Here is a 24,678-nt window from a genome sequence, read left to right as displayed (position 1 = left end):
TCTGACGCGACAAGATGAACATCTGTTGTTTGTTAAAATAGTTGATAAATATTATGTTGAAAAAAAGCCGATTGACTTCCCACCATAATGTCCATTTATTTTCCAGATGAACATCTCGTCGGGAGACATGGGGTGGCCCGCACAGAACGACTCTCTGGTCCACCTGGATTCTTCTTCTCCCCTTCTTCTCGACAAGTCGGACATGTCGAACGTGACCATCATCCAGACGAGCAATGGCACCATCGTCAAGAACGACATCTTTCTGAACACGGTCACCGCACAGGCGATATCTGCCATCTTCGTCTGGTCTGCCCTCTTCATTACCTGCCACCAGGTGAGATAGTTCTCATCCTCATAGTATATTGTTTTTTGCTTTGGTCATGTGATGAGGATTTGACCTTTTTAGATAACCACATTTTTATTGATAGAATAATGAACCTGGAGTTGTGTATTTAAAAGAACCTGGCGGTACGTTTTTGTATCACGATACACTGGCAATGATACAATATATTTGCAGTATATATACTGTAAAAAACAACGATATATACGTTTTAGAAGTATAGCTCCTGACAAAGTTGCGTGTTTCATTTATTTGTTTTAAAACCGTAATTTTCCCAGCTTTAAAAGACGCTAGAGTCGACTGTATCCTCTCATCCTCAGTCAATGCCATGATCCGGCGGTATTTCGTTGTTCCTTCATCTGGTGAGGATGTAATGCAATCTAATGAGTTTTGATTTAACCACAAAAAATAAACAAAACACTAATCAAAAAAATAAATAATCAAAATGTTTGATTTTACAGACACTTTATTGAAATCTTAAAGGGGCTATGAAAAAAAGAAAACTAGCTATTATACAATTTATTTGAAAGAATGAATTGATATAGTGACATTAAATATTGATACAGCATCATAAAAACAAATCACTATTTACTTTTTTTTTCCCCTTTTATTTCATATTTTTGGCTACTCATTTTATGTGATGGCTCAGGAAAACTTGAATTTAATTGTCTTTTTAAAAAATTAAAACCATGTATTACCTGGCTTTATATTTATTGGTAAGTGTTGTTTTATGTTTTCATACATAACTATCACAATAAAATCAAAGATTACGAAACAAACTCATAATTATAAACAGATTTATTTTTGCAATACTCACCTAAGAAATAAAACCACCTTCAGATGGTGGTTATTTTATCATTTTGAATTAATGGCATGAATCACTGAGATTCTTAATCCGTGCAGCATTAACGGCACCAGAGCCCTTTTGCAAACAATGATGCGTAATCGCACACGAATAAACCAGACGGTACCACCCGCGCCAGAGGACGAAAAACTACTCCCATATCTTGTGAATCTTGTTACCTTACATTTGAGAGTTTGGCCATTAGCAATAAAAGCTTCCTCGCAGGTATTTTTTTTCGACCGCTTCATTGCTACGCCTCATCGTTTTCGGCTGTTTTCTCGCGTGCAGTTACAATTATAGCGAGACCATTAAGCGATTTGAAGCTAATGAATTCACAGCAGGTGGGATAAAATGGCCACCGTTCCGCGAGACGCGATGGAAGAGCCGACGTCAGTGACTGTATGCACGTGAGATGTACCCGCTGCGCGCTGATAACCTCTTGTCATCGTGGTTTCATCATCGGTGGAGAATGCAGGCAGGTTGCAGTGTTTTATCAGCCGGGGAATCGATGGGTATTGACGTAGTGTGGTGAAGGATCATGGCCATGGTTCTCTCCCTTTACTGTGGATTTATTGTTGTGCGGCTGTAATAGTTCCTTCGTCCAGGTGATGATTTAACGGCCTTTGTGTCAAAAATAATCTATACTTCAAATGTCTTTAGAACTTTAGATTGGAACGGTCGAAAGTTTGGACTTGTAACTGAGTTGTTTTTTTGAACAGAAAACATGTTTTGTGGTAACTTACTGTGTGAACAGTGAGGTTCATAGTTGAGTTAAGTAGAGGCCCTTATGGATTTAAGAATAATTTCTCACGTATATTGTTTTGATTGTTGTTCATTATATTAATGACGTGCTTTACTATATTAAAAAATGAGTTCATAATAAGAGATTTGTGTAGATCATAACGCAAAATGTAATGACTGAGTAGTTTAATGTAATAAAAAACTATGTATAAAATACTATAATGCTGACTTGGAGACTAGAAATGTTAGACTGGAATGAAAAGAAAGACTAAAGTAAAAATAAAGTATCAATATGTGTATTTGTTTAGCCTCTCCCTTTTTTGGGGGACTGTCTCAATATATATAGTGTCTCCAGAACAATTCATTTAATTCAATTTAAAAATGGGAATTATATTTAATCCCAATGGAGGTTATAGCCAGTAGGTTGTTTATAACAGTTCAATAAGTAGAGCGATCTCTACTCATTTTGTGTTTTTATTTTATTTTTTTAATGCTTAATGAGTGTTAGATTTTCTCTGGTTAAATTTGTATTTGTTAATAATCTATTCATTCATTGCTGCGCCCCCATTATTCATTGAAACCCTCTGTTGGTTTCAGTCCCCAGACATTGTCAAATCTAGATGTTTCTAGTGTTTCAGCAACTTTTCAACCTGTTTTTTAGCATTTTAAATACAGGATTAACAAGATCTCCTCAATTTTAAAGGTCTGCTCTGCAGTACTTTCCGAAGAGAAAGAGCGTCAAGTGCAGCATTATTGTTCCCCGTGCGATCTATATAATCTAGGATTAAAAAGAAGAGTAGGCTTATCTGCTGAAGCCAGCAAAAGTTTGGCACGTGTCCTCTCGTATCAGTGAATAATAAGGTGTGAAGAAACATTGATTCGTTATTTTGACCTTTGACATGATTACGATCTTTAATCTCTAAATATGAATATTATATATTGATTGAATATTGATATAAATAACTTTGCAAGTTCTTAAGCTGCCCTGAAATTTAGTGGGACCACTAACATCTTTGAAAATCAAACCCATATCATGAGATCGTGGTATAACATAATCAAAGTCATGGGTATCGTATTTTGAGGTATTATTGTTAATAATGAAGATTCTATATTTCTCGGCGCCCAATGGAAAGTCGTCCCAGTTTTTGATCAAATACCTGAATTGAATTATGCTTCCGTTTTCTGGCACAACTCTTAATCAGACAAAGTTGCAATGATCCGTCTTGATGTACACAGAGAAATTTCCTTACTGAAGTCATACTCAAAACTGTGTTAATACGTCATTTAAATATTTCTAAATGTTAACAAACTAGAGGTGATGTTTGCGGATTTAATGAATTTGTTCTTTAAATGTAGCATTGACTTTCACATTTTCACTTTCACACCATGATAGCCTAGTAATTATTTAGTAGTTGTAGTTGTTCCTGCAACAATGAATAGGTGAATTAATAAGTAGGTGGAAGTATTCTTAAATTGTTGGATGTTTGAGAAGGTTTAACACATGAATTAAAGTAGTTACACTTGTTATAATACCAGTAATTCAGTAGAGGAAGCTAAAATGCTAATCGTATTTGTAAGGGAGTTGTAGTTCGAGTCTACCTGAGGGCAACCAAGCTTTGACCCAAATTTGGGTCATTTCTTTTGTTCTCCCTTAAACAATCTCTCGCTCATTGTCGCAGGAATGGGACCCAGCCCTTATATTCCTGATGTTATTGAAAATGACTGGATATTAAGCCTAAATATCGTGGAGGTGAACTTAAAGTAAAAAAAAAAAAGTGCTACAATCGCTGACATTTTTCATTGTTTACCTTTCTATGGTGCCTCACATTATCCGTCGCCGACACAAAACCTCCGGTGGTGTGAGGTAAAACAGGAACATAAACGGGATGGTGTGTTTGTTTTGTTCAGATACGCTATCATTAGTTCGCACACATTAGTTATCTAATGGACTGAAACCATCTTGGTTCACCGGCTGACTCCGTCGTCTGGAAGAGTATTTTCCTTTAAAGCCACTAAGAGGTGTTTGTGCAATCATGAAAACATGCTTTGATTTATATGGTCTTTCATCAATATCTTATTTTACAAAAAAAAGATCAAATATGAATAATACAATAAAGCAATTTTCCTTTTTACTTATCTGGTTAGATATAAAATACGCATCGTATGCCCATCTAGTGTTGCATCAGTTGAGATTCTAGGGTAGTTATTGGTCAAAGATTTTTCTGTACATTTTCGAAAAGCGTCCGTTTGTGGCTCACGCTCATAATTCCAAGAGCAACAGAACGCACCCTGACAACAGTCGGCTCCTGATGTGTAATCAAAACAAGCCCTGCTGCTTTTTTCAACTTCACACAGAGGAAGTAATGAAGAACACCGTCACAGCCCATTTTGTCAGAGCTTAAGTTAGTGCTGTTGTTGTTGTTTACTTGTTGGTGGGAAAAAAGTACAGAGTAATAGATAGATGGATAGATAGATGCGTCATCTTTTATCATCATTATTATTATTATTACAATTTATTTTTGATTTATTCTGGTTTGCATTTGGATGAAATTAATTATCTACTTTTTTTTATAATAAAACAGGAATAACAAGATAATAATTTGACAAACATTTCATTATTTAATTATCATTTTAATGTAAGACGGCTTTAATTGTGTTGGTTCAAACCTTAAACCAAAATAAGTTTAATTGTTTAATAGCAACGAAGCTATAGCAAAGATATGTGTTGTTTTACTGTTGAGTAAATCACAGACTAGTTTGTCATTAAGAAAAACATTGTCGCACGAGTAACTTGTAAAACACAATAAAATAAACAGTACAAATCCGTGCGCAAACACTTCTATTCTTCACTTAACAAGAATGTTTACTCTGGTTTCTTCTGTATTTAATGTTCCACTGTTTTTCAATGCTCCAGTATGACTTCTGAGCTCTGGTCGGATGCTTGGATGACATAAGAGATATGGATGTTACGTTTGTACTTTGCTCTCGATTATTTATTTGTTCAAGCCTCTGTTTCCTCATCGTCAACTCTTCTACATGTGACTCTTCAGATGTTTGTACACTCGTATATACTTTGCGTAAATATGTACGCAAGACTACTAGGAAAGTAAATAAATATCTTAAGCTCTCCAGACTATTTACTTATGTTAATAGTTTTAAACCACAGGTGGTGTGTACTTTATGGTTGTGGCAGTTAGTTAAAGTTAAGAATTTCTTTTTTTTTAAAACATAGAACTTTATGTTGATGTTTTATTTTATTGATAAAGATATGTCTATTCATAAGTTGTCAAACATATTCATCAAATTTACATTATTTTGCAACAGTTTTTGTGCCCTAACTGCTGTAGTTTTTTCTTATTAAATACTGTACTGTACAGCAGCCTAAAGTTACATACAATATTTGTCTGTATTAGCAAACTCATAACATAGCATTTGTTTATATTTCTGGCCTTTCATTATGTTGTTGTGGTTGTTGTGGTATTTTACTGTCATATTGTAATAAAGTTTAATATGTCTGTAGTCGAAAGTGGAAAATCTCCACCAAAAATGTACAACAGCAAAGGTTATATAATAAATGTTTCACTCAAAAATTTAAATCTTATTTATTTGGGATGGATATTAAACAGTGCATTATTAATCTTATTACAAAAATAATTGAATAATCATTTTTTATTCACCAAATCAACAGTTGACGTACCGATATTTTACTTTACCTTTACTAAATTAGTCAAAGTGGTTTTGCTATATCTTAAACATCGGAGCACAAGAAATTGCATTATTTCAGCTGAAAAAATGGGAAGTTGATGATGTATATTTATTTTTCATCCAATATTATTCCGTTAAATTATTTTAATTATGCATGTTCTTTTATTAGAAAATCTTTTGCATCGCCTCTGCCCTCTGTGACTATTTGCACATCAAATCTAAGTTGATATTATCTTCAGCTAAATAACAAATATAAGAGCTATTCTGACTTGTTTTTAGGTGAATGTATAATCGAATGGTCGTTAATTTTTATTTCATTGTTTTTTTGGCAGATCTACACACACCTCCGGTCCTACACGGTCCCTAACGAACAGCGCTACATCATCCGCATCCTGTTCATCGTGCCCGTTTACTCCTTCGACTCTTGGCTCAGCCTCCTCTTCATCAACAACAACCAGTACTACGTCTACTTCGACTCGATCAGAGACTGCTACGAAGGTAAATACCATCAACTCGCGCCTGCTGTCTGTTGGCGTCACTGTCATGAAGCTCTTCTGTGCGACGCCCGCTTTCAGGAGAGAAAAGAAACCGGCCAAACCAGTTTCATGACGTGATAGTCCACCTCATTATTTGAGGTGTTGGATTTCTAGGTGGAGTTGTAACAGGAGCATCTGGTTTAAAACATTAGAGTTATCTTAAGTGTTTATATATTAAATTAATCTGTCATTATAAAATACACAAGGCATCCTCCATGGCAGCCGTCAACGTGGATGTCATGCAAAATTGATTACAAGGGAATTGAAAATATGGAAAATAGTTTAAAGGCCTTCAATGCATTATTCAGTCATTTAGTTTTCAGGTGGCAGGCCAATTTCGTGGCTGATTGATTGAAACGCGTCAGGCAGGCTTGGAACACCACCGGTGGCTGAAACACGGTGAACCCTCACTTGACTGGACGCCATCTGCATTAGCTTCTTTTAATCCTCCTTTAAATAGCAACAGAGGATTTAGAAGGGATTTCCAAGACACAGAACCCCCGAAAGCTTCTTATTGTAATAACTAAAGCATTTATTATTCCCATATGTAGCGCAATTACACTTTATCATGCACGTTTTTTTTATTTTATTTATTAAATGGAAGTAGAATGATGTCCTTTAAAAAAAAAAAAGTAAAGCAATCTCTTTTTCTTCTAGCGTTCGTCATTTACAATTTCCTGAGCCTGTCCTTCGAGTATCTGGGCGGAGAGAGCGGCATCATGTCGGAGATCCGAGGGAAGCCTATTGAGTGAGTTTCCACCCGACCTGTTCGTTCTTGTGATAAGCTAATGCTAACAAATCAATCACACCCTATAGACAAAATAATTATAAACATGTATGCATTAATTTACAAACAATTTCACCATGATTTTTTTTAGTAAAACCCTGCAGATAAATAACTATATTCTGGTATTAACTTGAGATATTCCTCTCACAGGTCAAGCTGTATGTACGGCACCTGCTGTCTGGGCGGGATGAGCTACTCCATCGGCTTCTTAAGATTCTGCAAACAGGTCGGTGTTGGTTCTCTGCTCTGCTTTGTTTCTTTTAAAAAGATGCAGCAAAACCCAACGCGGTAAATATTAATGCACAAGAAAGCAGAGTCTGCTTCGCTTTAATAATGTTCGAATCGAGGTTCGGTTCAAATGAAGGCTCGTCGGAAAGCGAGAAGGATCTATTAGTCTGACCGTGGAAGCTGCATCTGGTGCTGTATATTAGGGAGTTGAATTTCAAAACCCGTTTTGATATTGTCAGACGAGCAGGAGGTTTTTCGAAACGAAGCTCTTTAATTGACCCGCATGCCTGCGTGCAACACTCGAGCAGCTTTCCCATCAATATTAGGGTAATTTGGAACCTAATCCAAACCAAGTGTGTCAAACTCAAACACACAGGGGGGGGGGACATCTTAAACACATCATGATCACACAAATTCTCCATTTAGTGAGCAATTATTCTACTTTTTTAGGCTAATAGAAGTACCGTAACTTCTGGACTATAAGCAGCGACTTCTTTCACATGCTTTAAACCTTGAGGCCTTTACATTGATGTGGCTAATCTATGGGTAAACAGCCTCCAGGAGGCGCTCTAGCAGGAGACACAAGAGAAACTGAGTTGGCAGATTTAGTTCAATTTAATTTTTAATTATTTATAGCTGTTTTACTGCTGTGTTACCAGTATTGAACTTTTTGTGTACATATTTCATGTTACATTGTTGAAACACCTGTGGCTTAACAGTGGTTGTGGCAAATAAATCAATAAATAAATTATTTATTCTTTTTTAATTTAGCTTGTATGAAGGTGCAACTCTATTGTTAAATTACTGTAAGAACCCTCATCCAAACCTCTGGTGTTAGTCGTGTCAATCTTTCGTTTTGTATTTATGGATAGTTCACCCAAAAATTCAAATTTCACTCATTTTCTACTCACCCTCATGTCGACTCAGTTAGTATTATTGTATTGTTCCATCTTTTTTATTTATAGGCAAAAAAGTAATCCTGCTCATGTTTCTTCATCTAAAAATATATGTTTCAAAACATCCAATTAACTCCATACTGCTGGTCTGTAATGTCCCTTGGGTCTCATAAAGTAAGGTAAGGTAAGGTAAAACTTTATTGATCAAACTGTTTTTTACCAATAGCCAGCAATTTTTCATAAACAATAAAAAATAAAAAATAATAAATAAAATAAGAAGAAGAACAAAGAGAAATAAAGGGAAAGAACAAGATGACACAATCAAAGTCTAAAGATAAAGACAAAGAACATAGGTCAAAGAAAAAAAACAAAGACAAAGGATACAAAGACTAACATAGAACAGAACATCATGATACTTTTACTCCACTCCTGCCCTCGAACTCACAATTGTACAATTTAATAGCCCGAGGAATGAATGAGTCCCTGAGTCTATTTGTTTTGCACCTGGGTAGGAGCATTCGTGCACTCATTCTGCTTCTCTGCTCACTGATGACGGTGTTCAGAGGATGACATGAGTGAGTTTGACATGTGATCTGAACAAAGCTAAAAAAAAAACCACAAGGTTTTATTTACACACTTTGTCTGTGAAGTTAAACACATTAGCTGCAGTACAGAGACAAGTGTCAGTATTTGTCCGTGCAGCCAGAAATGTAATCACAGAGTTGCACAAACAAAGTCGGTCATTTGTTTCTTGGCTTTACAAAAGGCAGCAGTGGGGTTCTTTTAAGTTGCTCGTCGCAAACCTCGGGTGCCGAACCTCTTCTCATCATCTCTTCAGGTGTCACAGCATGATGTGTGGTTCAAATCAAGACTGACTTTCTCTTCTACACACGGCAGTCTATGTCCTCATCTATCCGTTTTCTTTCAAACATCAAGTTTTTGTTTTAATATTCGATCTGAAAAACAAACCATATCATTCATGAGTTCTAATAAATCGATAAGATTTCATATGCGTCCGGCAGCGCCATCGATGCCTCCCGACTGTGCAAAAGGTCCACGTTTGCCCTTCTGTTATTTCTACGTTCTGTGCAGCAGCCTTGATTTGTTTGACTCGATTTGCATGCCATTCGTACAGCGCTCGCCCGCATAGCAGAGGTTTTGATTTAATTCCCCGGATCCGCACATCTAGAGTAGACATTTGGCCAACAGAAAGTTTGCTTTTAAAAACGTGTAGAAGTATTGTTTAATTAAGTACAGCTGCAGCTCCGCGAGGCTTTAAGATCGGACCACTGCTCTTATTTCAACCACGTCTCCGACTTCTGCGAGTTAAATCATGCAATACCTCATACGATGTATGCAACCTGCTGCCTGCAGGTGGATGAGCTTGACTGATTTTTGGATTGGGGAAAACACATTAAATAGGAGGAGAAATTTATGGAAATTTAGCCATTTTTGTTAACAAATCCCTAAACCAATCGTAAAGGATAGCACTAAGCATTCTCCTTTTTCCAACAGTATTCCTATTTGGCTTGGAATGAGGCAGAGAAATTTTTCAAGTTCTGCTTAAACCATGTTGTTTTTATACAAAGGGTTTAAGCTTAAAGTTAAGTAAAAAAAAAAAAAGCAACTCAAAACTCGTCCAAAAGGGCTTTCATGCAGAAAAAGAACAGAACTTCTCAGGTGTCTTTGGGCTTCAAGTCAACTGCAAGTATTAAATGACATTACATCATCCAATCTTTTATTTAAAGTGTCCTACAAAGGATCTGTCCAAAGGGCCCTAGTTGGGTTTCATACCTCTTTGCTTCACAGAGAAAAACCTGGTTGCTGTAGTTTGCATGATTTAGATTTTAAGTTAAACCAGCAATCTACAACCCGGTGTTACAACGACACAGATGCGGTCCATGTATATCTCATTTTATTTGTTAGATTTTGGGGGTTAAAAAAAAAGTAGAAATACATTTTGAATTTTAAAGGTACTTTCTTCCACACTGTGTTGCATTTAAGTTAATAAGGAAATATGAACCGCGAAGAAGGGAGGAAAAGATGCATTTTCTTTTAAAGCAAAAAGGAACGTATAATGGATACGCAACAGTCTATTTATACTGTGTTCATTTACATTTTAGAAAGCTGGAATCGGAAAACATTTTCCATTAACACATTTGAAAATGATTTCATTTTGTTTATTTCTTTGTGGGTTCAAGAAATGGTCGTGTAAAACTGACGAGGGTGTCAACCAACGTTGTGTTGTCCAGGATTAGATGCACTATATTCGCGATAAGATATATTGCGATTTGCTTGCATCATTTTCAGAACTATTTTAGGGAACAGTCAATTTTAGTGACATGTTTTGATCTCTCTTTTGGTTGAATTATTGGACTGGGCCAAAATCTGCCTGAACATCAACTTTGAAATCTGCTGAAGTCTACTGTATCCTCTCGTACTTAGTCATCGCCGGGATCTTTCGGGACTTCATTGTTCTTTTAGCTGCAGATGACGTAATGACTGCTGCCATCTAGTGGTCAGAAATTAAATTGTTACACCAAAATGAACTATTTGAATTAATATTTTCATTTTCCAAACACTTTTAACACTATTAAAATACAAACCATGAAGGACCTATGATCAAATAAAATAATATTTGAAAGCCCAAAAACGATAACAGTGCTGTTGAATATTGATTCACATCAGTGTATCGTTTTTTTTTTTTCCCATATAGTATAGCGAAATACTGGCGAAAAACTTATTAAAGGGAGTTTCACTGCTCTCTTTAAAATGTGTTGTAGAAACTGAAGTTCGACTTACTCCAAAATCTGAAAAGTCTAATCCAAACATACTACAACTTAAACTTGGTGCAAATAAATCTGTGTTCATGTCCAGAGACATTATTGTAGGATATATGATCATTAGGATGTAGTGTCAAGCAAACACAAAGTACACACAGCAATTATTTGGGTCATGTTTTCATGTGTTAAATATACCTATTAATGGACACATTTTATCAACCCAAAAAAACTTTTATTTTACATTCAGAAAGGGTTTATAATAGCATAAAGTTCATAGTAAACTCTAATGGTAACTGTGTACATGGATCCACATCGTTAAAGTAGAGTGTGGTTCATTTCAAGCTTCTAGTTCTATTCAAGCCTCTTACATTTTAGAAAAAGTATGATTTAATTTCTCCCAGTCAAACTTTTCAAAGATGTATAGTTTCAGTAAGCCAGTAAGTAAAGGTTTTATTAGTTAAAACATTACATTAAAATTCATATTCGTATAAATGTTAGATATTTTTGAGCAAGTGCGCTGAATAAAAAATCCTGTAATTCTTTGACTTTTAACTCGGACCTGGAGGGCTTTTTCTGAAGCGGCATTAATGAACAGATTGCACATCTGACTTCTTTGTTGGCCATTTAATTCTCAACACCGCCTGAGGCCCCAACAGAGCTTCCAGATCTATTTCATATACTTTAATAAATCGCATATGTTTAGCTCCATGGCAAGTCTCCCACGTTGTTTTTCAGACTCTTTAATCATCTGTGGTCCATTGCTAATCTGTACTCTAGTAATTAAAACGCAGATCGACATGTAATACATTTTAGATGAAATGTTTGTGAGATAAATAACTGTTTGCACAGTTGAAGTGATCATTTGCATCCAGAATCAGCCTTGAGTCCTCATGGCTTTCAGAGATAAGGTCCGAGGATAAACGGCTGTCGCGTCTCAACTCTGATTTCCACTTTAAAGTCCTTTATCATGTTCAAGATACTCCAGGGTCTTTTTTTTTCTCGTCTTCAGTTGGCAGAAACACAATCTTTAGAACCTTAAGGTAGCTGTTTGGTGATTCCAAAACCTCCAACAGAAAGGCTATAATCTCACTATTCTCATGTTTTGGTTTTTTTTACAACAAATGTATCCACTCTTAAGTTAAGAAAGCAAAAAGGATAACAATAACAAAAAATATTTAAGAATATTTATATTACTTTGTTTGCATATGATGTCCAAACAGGAAAACAACCAAATATTTATAGTCTGTTTAAATTAAGGAACATTTAGGTGAAAACAAATTGTTGTAAAACACAATAGCAACCTCCATCTGCAGCTGAAGCACTCTTTGAAGCACATTTTTTCTGAAATCGAAATATTCAAAATGTTTTGAGTTTCTACAAATACAGTCATGAAAGTGAATCATAGTACTCTCGGTCCACTTTGGAAATCTCATGGCAAAACCCCTCATTCATGCTGTCCTCTCAATACACAATTTAGCCCCAAAAATACACTAAAAGCTGTTAGAATTGACAGTTACGCCCCAAAATAATGCAAACAGTACAGTTACTCGGTCTTGTTCAATAGTCAACATTTAGCCCCATAATTATACTGACAGAACATAACTCAGTCCTGGTGTTTGACTCCATTTATCCCCACCAAAAATACTGACAGCCGTAACTCAGTCAGTTACAATTGACAAAATATAGACGCAGAACAATTATTTAAATTAAAAAGTATTTGGCTTTGGCTTTTTTTATTTAGGGTAAAACCTATACCTAGTTATGTTATACATCTCATTTGTTTTGATGCAAATATTTTCAACTTGAGAATCTATTGATTTTGAATTTAATTGTGGACCTAATAATGTGTATCAAATCGTGAGGTACCCATATAGCTAATAATACTGACGAATAAAGGGTTTAATCAATGTACGCAGAAGGCTGCATGTGGACCATAGTCTACACTTTATTGCAGGGCTGTTAAACTCAATCAAGCAACGGGTCAACATTATAAAAACAAAAATCCAACGTGCTTAAACAAACATCTTCAATTTCCAACCATTAAATGTTGCCCTCCAAATCTGAACAACGAGAAAACAAGTACCAAAAATCTATCTTTTACCACTGATTTAAGACAACCTGTTGAACTTGTGTGACTAGTATTGAGGTTAACATACATTATAGTTGGTCTAGTTTCTAGTTAAGAGTAAAACGACAGTTCCATTCTTTTTTTATTGTAGGGGCAAAACTTTAACAACAAAAATGTTTTTCTTGTATGTTCTGTATTTCGTGTTTTAACTGGTCGAATATATAGACCAGATCATGAGGGGTCCATTGCCTTTATTTATGTGGGCATTCTGAGGTTTGGGTGAAATTATAAAACTGATCATCATCTTTATAATCCAATTTGTTAAAGGTCTTTGTCTTTCATGTCTGTCTCCTTTTGTCTTTAGTTTTGAAGTTAAACTGCCTATTTGATTTGATGAATTTGAAAAAAAAAAAATGAAATGTGTTTATAGACTATATTTGAATGTTTTTCCTGCCGTTAATTGCTAATATAAACTTCACAAAATCTTGTAGTTGAGAATATTGTAGTAAAATTAAATAAAACGTGGTCTTATAACCATGCTATGACTGTATATTTATAATGTCATGATCAATTTACTTGTTTATATTCTTAATTACTATATTTATTTATCAATTTCCCCTTGTTTTAAGAATTTATTTTATAGGATCTGTCACTTTTTGGCTTCTTTTTCAACTCTCCGTCTGTCTTTTTGCTCAATGGCATCTCATTTACCAAATTTATCCAATAAAGCCCTTTTTAAAAGAAAGTCTGGACAACTCTGCTTTAATGTTATGTATGGACAGTAATACGGTTCATTAGTCTTTGTCATTATTAATTTATCTTAATAAATAATCATTTAAAAAGATTCAAAGGTGAAATGTTGCATCAGTATGTCCCCACCATGCATTTACTTTCACCTCTAATCTGTTCTTTTATTAATTCACTCTCAACGGCTTTGTTTGTTGCCTGCGGTGATTTAAAAATATATATATATTTTAGACTAAAAGAAAGATGAAATCCAGGTCCTGTCTTGCCATGTATCCAAAGTCGAAATTGATTTTAGTCTTTTGTGAAAATGGAAGTAGAAAGCACCAGCCAGACAGTCCAAATGTGAGAAATAGGATGTTCCCGCGGGCGTCAGAGGTGCTGTTTTCAGTCGTCAACTCATTTAAGCAGCAGGAGAAATGACTAATGTTGTGATGATAAACCATGACGCCTGTAAAGATGTGTTATTCACAATAGCGGAATCACAAGTCCAACGATAAACCTACACCTCATGGTATTTTATTCTTAAAAGTGAAACAGGTAAATGGAATCTTTTGCGGATTCATAAACTGCTTCAGGTTAATCCTGCTGAATACTCATGCTTTGGTGCTTGTGAGGAGATGAGAGTTGCTGTCAAATTCGGTCGGTTCAGGCGTAAATTCTCCTCAGTCAGGACGCCTGTCCTTCAGTCTGATAGCGAACGCCGGCCCACACCTCTCTGCCCCGGCTCTAATCCCGGCCAGACCCCAGAGACACGAGCAGTGAGACGTCAGGGTCAGCACTTTATAGAGGTAGAGAAACTTTTCAAACAATCCCAATCCATTTATATATAGATATATCCATATATATCTATATAGATATAGATATATATAGATATATAGATATATATTATTAAGACGGAAAATAACATTTTAAATTGCATCTAAGGTTGGTGTGGATACTATTGTCTAAGAATATTTCAACTTACTTTGCATTTTATTCATAAGTCACTTCTTGTGTTTCCTGTCTTATCGAATAAAAGACCCTTCTTCAACACTCGCACAGAACCTCCCCTCTAGGGAACAGGTATTAGGCCTCCTCTACATCCACAAAAACACTCGTGCTGTGTCTCAAATCGCATACTAGCGTACTAAAAGTTAGTATTTTTAGTGCGTTAGTGCGTCTCAATTCTTAGTATGCGAAATTTAGTGCACACTAAATTGGCGTACTAACACGCCCACAAAACTGAGCATGGTTCGATGGACACTAACCACACTAAACGTCCGCCATCTTAATGACGTTTAAAACGGAAGTTACGTCATATATAAATGCATATATATGCATATACTTACAGGTGCATTTTCATCAGCAGTAGGAGGATAAACACGTCTTGATACCAGCTTAAATATCTCGCGAATATTTCGATTATGATATTTTTGCTTTATTTCTTTTTCCAAAACTTGCAAAACATGCTGCCCGCAGGTGTCGGCGATAGTGTTCAAACGGCTGGTTGAAACATCGTTAAATAGAAGTAGAAGAAGAAGCTGTCGTTGATTTCCGGTTAGTGTGTAGCAGCAGTGTTTGATTTGAGACATACTATCTGTGGAGAATTAGTACTAGTACTAGTTAGTACGTACACTAAACTGATGCATACTAACTTCTAGCATACTAAGAGTAGTATGCGATTTGAGACACAGCATCGGAATACTCCCTCTCCTCTTCCCGAAAAAGCAGCCATGGTTAAATAATCTTAAGGAAGTCGACATTGTTCATCATAAGTCTGAAGTTCAACAAATGTTTGGATGCTGCTTTCAAGCGTCTCAGAGTAAACTCTGCCCAGAAGGCGAAAGTAATGAGATCCTCTGGTAATTCCGTCTATTGAACCACAGAAGTGCCGCTGCTTTGACAAAAGATGTGTCAGTACAAGCTGAATCCATTTTTTTTTTTTAAAAACCTCTTAAAGTTGTTTTTTTTGTCTATCTTTCAACTCTATGATCACATGACCTTTCTTTACAGCTCAACATTTATGTTGTCCAAAGTGCAGTTTTAACCGATAACTGCTGATAACTTACCGCATCCATAACTGCTGGATTGACTTTCAGATTTTGAGATAAGGGGGTATATAAAGTATATAGATTAAAAGGTAAACAATCCACTCCTCCATCTAATCGAACATTAGAAGAGTAATAAAGACTGTACTTTCCAAACACATTTTGTGAGTAATAGCTGATATTTTCGTTGGCTGCAGGCGACGCTCCAGTTCTGTGTGGTGAAGCCCATCATGGCCGTCATCACCATCATCCTGCAGGCGTTTGGCAAATACCACGACGGGGATTTCAAGTAAGTTTTCTGGGGTCATTATGAATGTCATGTTTCTTTATGAGGATCATAGTGTATTCAGTGTAGTAGCACTTGGATCTATAATATATTTGAACATGTTATGTAGCGTCTATTACTGGTCCAGGTGATTTTATTTATCGCAATTAATTCATTACCTATTTTGTGTTTCTTTTTTTACACAATTATCTAATTAAAATAGTTTTTTGTGTTGGTCTACTTGTGCTTGACCATGGTCAGTTTTGGTCTGTTGAATCGTATAATAATAAACCTTGACTTTAATTGAGTAAATGCACTAAAATGTAATGGCAAAAAAAAGTTTTAAAATGTTATTTCGGTTGCTGCCCCCCCTGTGTCAGAAAACTGCTATTCATCAATATCTCCAAGGTGCAGTTGCCAAATACAGCATGTGCATTTAGTGACCAAACAAGATAAAGGCATTTGTTGTGTTAGTTTCTGGTTTTATCTACAAAAAAATCTCTCAGTTCTTCCTTTGAAAACACTGTCTCTGACCCACTGCTGTAAAGTTTAGTGGTCACGTGACACTCTGTCTGGACGACCCCCCCCTGAGAAAGTTACTATTCAAAAACACTCTTAGCAAGAAAATTCTACTACATGATTCGTGTTAAAAATAAACTTTGTTGTGTTTGTTTCTGCAGCCGTACTATCAAACATTATTATCATCATAAGTTGAATATTCTTGTTCCTTTCAAACAATAATGACGATTAAACACGAAGAAATGATTAAGATCACACTCTATATACTTGAGAAAACACTAATTTAACTCAAAGACCATCCACTGAGGCGCTCCAGTGGAACTCTAGTTCATATCAGGATCTCCATATTTTACCATTTTGAAAAGGAATTTGGAGTTTCATCTTTTTATTCCCGGCTTTGAGCCGTCTCACTCGGCTTCGCTGAGAAATTAGAAATGAATCAAGCACAACCACACAAAGCAAAAATGAGTGAACGAAATAAACAACAGTTCTTGCAAACAGTAGTTTACAAATGCATGGATGAGAATGGTAATTATATTTAAGTCTTAATTAAATTGGATTTTGGGGAAACACAGTGGGTTGGTGGGAAGTGCTGCAGCTTAAGGGAGGTCTTCGGTTGGTGAAGACAAGTGAGGACTTTTCTATGTAGAGTTTACTCTGGTAATCTTGTCATTTGACCAACAAGCTGCTTTACAGCAGTGGGTAAGAGAGTTTTTTCATATAAAGAATCGGGAAGTTAAACCAAGAAACCGAACCAAAAATAAAATGAATTCGTAAACTAATGCATGCTCAGTATTCTGCAAAGGTGCTACTGTGTTGCAGTTGCATTTTCCTGACACCTGAGGGAACCAGAAACAATCTTTTCAAACTAATGTATTGCCATTTAACTCAAGAAAACCCATAAATTAAAATGGCTAAAAACGTGTTATTTTCAATATTTGGTGTCAATCTTTCAGAGTAGCTATGATTTGTGATAATTACTTCTCTGGTATCCTCAACCTGAATAAGATATTTATTTCCATTTTTTTTTTGCTCCTGTTTTAAGAAAGCTTAAAACTGTGAGTTGTCAACACACCATTATCCAGATGAAATGCAGCTTCTTGATTAGAAAATATTCTTTATTCTGTCAGCATGAGCGCTGAACTATTTTTTTAAAGGATTATTTTTGTTTCCTGCCTTGTTTACTTCAAATATTGCTGATTAAATTCATCAATAACTTGCAATAAATATGCGTCCGGTAAATGGTGAACTGTCAATGGAGCCAAATTGCATTAAAAAAATCTGTTGAGTAAATCTTAAGAGGTAAGACGGTAAATAAGGTTTTGGTATCCAAGTTTATTACTGGTATTCTTATCTATGTAGACATTAATGGAGGCACAAGGTATTTCAATGTAGTACTAGTGATGATTAACCAGGATTACAAATAGGAATACAGCTTTTGATGTTTTGAGATCAACAGAAATGGGTGTTATTTTGGTTTTATCTGAAACCAATCCTGTTTTGAAACCGTTCCGATGCTTCAAGAGTGAAAAAACATGCAAAAGTTTGTGCAAAAACGTTCTTTTATTTTTTGTTTGTTAAGAGCATCTACCTGTACTATGTATATGTATGGAAGTTTCACTTCTATGTAAGAACTTCTTCCTCTTTTTCTCATATTGTATATTTTTTAAAAATCTTTGATATTTCAAATTATAAAAAAAAAGGTAAAAACATTGATCGAAATGGGCTCAATTGGACACAAATGTGGCAGTAGTTTTTCAAATTCGCTTGCACATCACACGGAAGGAATATTAATTTGAGCGATGAGTACATCTCTTGACTCCGCAGTGATTTTGGAGACTTTCCTAAAGCTCCAGCTGTGACAATACTTGATTTGAAGTGTCACACAAGACACACACAAGACACACACAAGACACACACGCTTCCAGCAATCTGCATCACATCATCATCATCATCTCGACTCATCACGTCCTCTATGAATAAACGATTTCACTCTGGCGTCGCATGCACATCAAGACCTGCTTTGAGGAATACTCAAAGATGTGTCTTCAAGTGCGGCTCGACCACCATCATTCAAAGATTGTTTACTGTCACGCTCTGATCCCGGCGAGCTCCCGAAACTTGGTGATGGGAGTAATTATTGTCGTCACAGGCGAATCCTCGGGGGAAGAGGAGCGGAATGTAAAGAGACAAACTGGGGATGAAATAAAGACAAACTGATGGGCCCCTGATACTAGACGGCTGCTTGTGGGAAGAAAAAAAAAATGTATTAACCACTCGTTGCAAATGCAGACACTTTTTCCACTTTCTTTCAGTCGTTCCTTTTCCCTCCACTAGCCCAAATAATAAATCAGAAGCAGATGAAGTTGTTGCCGTCAAGATGTTGACGTGCGCATATTCATCAAATGAATAACTGCCTTGACCTTTATTCCATTAAAATACAATGTTTTGAAATGAAATTGAAATAGATTTTAGAACAAATATTTTGTACTGTCCGAAAATGATCTCTGTTCTTTTACTATTTGAATTGAAATGTATTGTTTCAGAATATCTAACATTCTAAAAGTATATATTGTTTTTCTTTTATATTATTTATATCTTTTTTTTACTGCAACTATACTGTTATACAAGTAAGTGAGTAAGTCATTTTTATTTGTATAGCGCTTTTCCAGACCAGGGACACAAAGCGCTTTAACAATCAAAACAATATTCAATAAAGTATATACTTTAAAGATCAAGATACAACTGATAACACAACAGGAGTTCCAGAAAATCAAGGAAAAGCCTGAACAATCAGAAGGAAGTGCAAATCATTTAAATCCCCACAATACAGATTTCATATTTTAATGTATTTATTATTTAAAAATGAATATTTGTATATATAGAAGCTGCCGATGTTAACTGTGTTTCATAAGATATTTACTCAGAAAAATGGTACACAAAAGTTTTTCTAAATTTTTAAGTAAATCTTTTTTTTTTAACTAGGGTACGTAACAAAGTAGAAGAACAATTACATTAAAATCAATTGAAAAACCAGTCTACCAGAATCCATGGTTAAGTTTAGCTCATCTGTTTTTATTCCCTCTAAATGCTTCCATTATGTTTTTCATAGTCGTGAGTCTGTTCTTTACGCTGCCGTCTCCAACGTCTCGCTATTGATTAATGCATGTTTTCCACATAGACTCTCAAATTACTTCTTGAACAATCAGAAGGATCATCTTACACCTAAAATCTGCATCATGTTTATATCATGAGGTTGTGTTCATAATGCACAAACTGACTTTTCAAAACAAAATCAAACAAGGTTTTTTTTCGTGTTTAACGTCAGTTGGCGTTCATATTTTCGTGCATTACTTCCAACTCTTGTTCCAGGAACGATGAACTTCCTCTGCACATACAAGCTTTTGTGCTTCCTCCTACTTCTCCTCCTGGAGGCCATAAACTACATGAATCGACCAGATGTTCCCGTAAACCGTATATATTTACCCGTGATTGTGCTTCTTTGTGCAGTGTGAACGGAGGATACCTGTACATCACCATCATCTACAACTTCTCCGTCAGCTTGTCTCTCTACGCTCTCTTCCTCTTCTTCTTCGCCACCAGCGATCTCCTGCGGCCGTACGAACCTGTGCTCAAGTTTCTCACCATCAAGTCTGTCATCTTCCTGTCTTTCTGGCAAGGTGAGGTCTCCGAATTGTGTGTGTGAGTGTGTGTTTCTTTTCTTTGACAAAAAGAGATTGATGAACCCTTCTGTTCCCCCGGCGCAGGAATGGTCTTGGCCATCCTGGAACGATGCGGCGTCATTCCAAACGCCCTCGTCATCAACGGAAAGGAGGTGGGAGCTGGCACGGTGGCTGCAGGCTGGCAGAACTTCGTCATCTGCATTGAGATGTTCTTCGCCTCCATCGCCCTGAGGTACGCCTTCCCCTGCGACGTCTACCAGGAGAAGAATAACGAGGTTCCAGGTGAGTTTGTCATCTATACGTGGCTCTGAATCACAGCACGAGCCTCTGAGTCATTCAAGATGCTAGTTTTCATAAAGGTGTAGAGTGGACTTTTTGTCAAGTTTCCAGGTAGGTTAAATGGGAAACCGATCCCATCTCGTTAACAAAAAGACATGCTGGATTTGGCAATGGAACAACGGATTTCTTGGAGCTAGAAAACAGAACCTTCTTGGTCTTTATGAGAGACTTTTCATATTCAACGTCTCGTGTTGACCGCGGCGTACAACAAGAGTCGGGTCTGATTTCATTTTGTATTCGTATACTCTCCCTTGAAAAGATTTGAACTAGTAATCATGTCATTTTTACGCGGATGACACACAGATATACCTTCCCCTCCGGCTCTCAATGTCTAGACGCTTTTTTAGCTTGTCTGGACAATGTTGAGTTGGAGAGAGTTCAGAGAGATCCAACTGGTCACAAATACAAATTCATTGTCTTCCATCCCAAATTCCACTCTGTTAAACCGAACCACACGAGGAGAACTTCAGATAAAACAAAACCTACACCTTAGAAACCTCAGAGTCCTACTTCATCCCTTTCATTCGACCACCACATCTGCATTCACCCAATTTAAAATAAATTCAAAAATCAAACCCAATACTCAATAAATCGCACCTGGAAAAGCTCATTCATACCCTCATCTTGTCGCATCTAGATGATTGTAACTCCCTCTTTTCTGGAATCTCTCAAAATCAATCTCTTGCCTCCAACGTCTCCAAAACTGGCTTTTAACAGGGTTTTTTTTTTTTAAATGACATCACATTAACCCAGTTTTACCTTCATAGCACTGGTTTCTCAGAATTTTAGAATATGTATTTTTCTTATTAATTATTAAAAAAAAACTTTACTAAGTCTGGCCCGCAGCTATCTATCAGAGATGTTGAACACTTAGAAGCTCACTGTCTTCAGAGTCCAGGCCAAAATCAAAAAGGTCAAAAATCGAAAGTCTTCTCCATCAAGGCTCCTCGGCTTTGGAAGAGCCTGACCGAGAAGATAAGACTGGCTGAGTCTGTGCCTGTTTTTTAAACCCCTTTAAAAAAACAAAATTAATTCACTATTGACATTTCACTTTCTTTATATTTTTAGTGCGTTAACTTTAATATACTATCTTAATATCTAATGAAATTCATTCATTCATTCATCGTGGCTTTTTTAATTTACTTTGCCATTGTTTAGTTTTTGTTGTTATGTAAAGCCCCTTATAACACGGATGGTCTGAAATGTGGTTTATAAACAAAATTGTCATTATTAATATTATTGAGTTGAGACTTTTAAAAGAAAACGTTCTGATTTTTTTATCCGTTGCTTGAAATGTTGAATTCAGGTTAGAAAAATAATATTTTCTGTGTTTTTATTCAACTTGTACCCCTTCCAAATTTTAACAAATCCATTTATAATGATTAAAAACAAATCATTTTGCTTCCCCAGGGAAGCAGTGTTGTTCGGTCCGTCCTGTGCAAATGCAATACACTTTTTGTATAATTGTGTCGTCTACAAAACAAACAAAAAATAAAGTCCGAGCTGGAGCAGTAATTGGGTTTCCTGACCGCTTCCGAAGCCCCCCATCACTCGCCAACGTTGACCTTTAAAGCGTTAGCTTCGCCCCCCTGAAGCATGCTTGATATTACAGGTTCATATTTTCGAATTTACCGTTGCCTTCAGGTGCGTCAGACAGGTTGGGAGTCAGCGGGGGCCACGGCCGACCCCACCAGGCGTACATTTTCCTCCCGAGGTAGTCGAGGAGAGACGTTTATGAAGGGAAATTCGGTACAGTAACCAGCGGCGTGTCAGGGCTGCGCGCAACTACAAGACAAATGGAATCCGAGGGGGAAGCCGTCAGCAGGAGTATCAATCATTTCCTGCTGTTCAGACCCTTCAGGTCAACAGAAGCTGCTCTGCATGCAGAAGGAGCTCAAATATTACACACAGGCTTTGTCTTTTCACTGCTATTCCACTCTTTTAAGCTGAAACGTATCGACTATACGTCTCAGAAGTGACTCTTCAAATAAAATAAATTGTTTGTTTTTTTTCTTGCTCCGGGGCTGAAGGGATTGTCATCGTGAAAAAGGTGCACAATGGAGTCCGTCAGATCAAGACGAATATCCTTTCTCATCGATATCTCGAGTCGATACTCCGCCGCGCGGTATTGAACTTCAGTCGTGGCTGGTTCTTTTTTTTATTCCTGGTGTTGGGCGGCTTCAAAATAAATTTACTCGTCGGTGATCTGAATGTTTTTCAATTTTCGGATTCTCAGACGGCTGAATAATTCATGTCGTGTCAAATATTGGAGCCTGATGCACGGAGTCGTAGACCGTTCTCTTTTCAAAACGCATGCGGTCACAATAAGACGTCGAAAAGAAGTTCTCAGCTCTACCTTTTCAAATGTGAATATTGTCAAACCTCCTTCGATCTATTGATGCATTTAATTATAATTAAGTTATTGTTTTCACAAGTCAAACTCAAGGCCGGGGGATCATTTTTTGCCACTAAGTTATTTTATCTGGTCTGTACAGTAGATGGTTGTTGAGATGTTTGGGCTAAATTAAGCATTAAATCTCCATTGGTTACCAAAATGTAAAATACTTTGCAATCCGTCCCAAATGACCTCTTAAATACATGTCAGTTTTGCTTAATTCTAAGTAAAAATTATGTTTTTTTTCTGATTATGATATTGAGATTAATTTTCAAACCTCATCGATGATGACGGTAGAAAACTACCTAATGCTTACAGTGGTAGTGATGAGTTCACAGAGAGGGGGCAAGACAAACGGAGAGTACACGTTTCAGACTGTAGAGTCTGACGTAGTTCCAGATGCGGAAGTTGGAAACAAGAATTCCACTGATGGTTTTTCGAGACGAGTTGTTTATGAATTGAGATAAATATGAGAGTGAAGGTGAGAAGCAACTGCATGAAGGCTATGTGGTTACTTTGGTATATTTCAGGAGTCTTGCGACGTAGCTGTACTTTATTGGTCAGTATTTATACGCAATATCTCAATTTAATGTTGGTGTAATCCATTTTTTGTCAATGTATCGTAAGCGGTTGGAAAATAGGGTCAGTACTCAAGTTCCAAATTTGGGGGCGTAAGTTGTAATTTTCAAGTTCCCTGTTCTTTTAAATGTCTTGGTCTCGATGATCTTTGGTCTTGGTCTCGGGACATAATACTGGTATCATATTTTTTTGTGTACTGTGATTATTTATCCACTCCTTTGATACTACTCATGACACGCCCCCTTTCATTCCACTCCACAGAGATCTATTGACAAAAAAACGAACCCAATATGATGCTAATGTTCTTCAACTAGAGCTTGTGTATATCATGCGTGTACTTTTTCTTTTTTGTGGTCTCGATCAGGAAAAGTCTTGTTTAAAGTAGGATCTTGACTAGAAGTCTATCTCATCTAAATCCCTAGAGCACAGGTTTCAAATTGGTCCAGAAAAGGGCAGAGACAGTGCAGGTTTTAGATCCAACCAGTCAAGCACATATAGTTGAACCAATCAGGCGTCTGGCTTTATTAGGTACTTATGTCTGACAACAGCAGCTAAAGAAAACATTTCCTTGATCTATCAGCAGAAAACTAAATAATAACGTATCAGGAATGAATGTTTTCGTGTAAAATACTCAATAATAACATGATAATTCAAACTTTGAACTATCAAGGATCATGTTAGTAATAACATATATTTACTATGTTATTAGGCTTGTTATATCTTATTCTTAACGAAAAGACCAAAACAAACTGTGTCACACAACACAAACCCACTATCTCTGTCTTTCCTGACATCCCCGTACACACACACACACACACACACACACACACACACACACACACACACACACACACACACACACACACACACACACACACACACACACACACACACACACAGACCTACCACTGAACCTGAAAGACAAGTTGTTCAGTCCCACTGTGCTGTGCTTGGCTTTTGCCAGTCGGTTGTCTGGGGACCAACACCGGAGACATGGAGCGCTTTTGAGTCGGAAAGAACACGATGAACAAACTGATTCATGCGCCGCTGTTGTTGCTGTTGTTTCAGATCATAGTCAATAAAGTTGCCCATTTTGGAGTTCTCCTTATTACTTATTTTTACTTACTTAAGCAAGTACAAAAACTAAAAAAAAATGCAGATTTCTTGGTTCTAAATCATTGTAAATCTTGTTAATT

General features: G+C 36.5%; 1 protein-coding gene across 2 annotated transcripts in view; it reads left to right on the top strand.

The window, feature by feature from the left end:
- The window catches only part of tmem184a (transmembrane protein 184a), a 29,753-nt gene that overhangs the window by 387 nt on the left and 4,688 nt on the right, over window positions 1-24,678 (top strand). For both annotated transcript variants that reach the window (XM_087808595.1, XM_087808596.1), the window contains exons 3-9: window positions 107-334; window positions 5,963-6,128; window positions 6,824-6,914; window positions 7,104-7,179; window positions 15,900-15,991; window positions 19,997-20,166; window positions 20,254-20,451. In XM_087808595.1, the coding sequence (XP_087664721.1) occupies window positions 107-334; window positions 5,963-6,128; window positions 6,824-6,914; window positions 7,104-7,179; window positions 15,900-15,991; window positions 19,997-20,166; window positions 20,254-20,451 (1,021 nt within the window). The remainder of the gene's footprint in view (window positions 1-106; window positions 335-5,962; window positions 6,129-6,823; window positions 6,915-7,103; window positions 7,180-15,899; window positions 15,992-19,996; window positions 20,167-20,253; window positions 20,452-24,678) is intronic.

This window comes from Callionymus lyra, chromosome 15, assembly GCF_982586985.1.
Source record: "Callionymus lyra chromosome 15, fCalLyr1.hap1.1, whole genome shotgun sequence".
NCBI lineage: Eukaryota > Metazoa > Chordata > Actinopteri > Syngnathiformes > Callionymidae > Callionymus > Callionymus lyra.
This window is presented reverse-complemented; position numbering and strand designations above follow the sequence as displayed.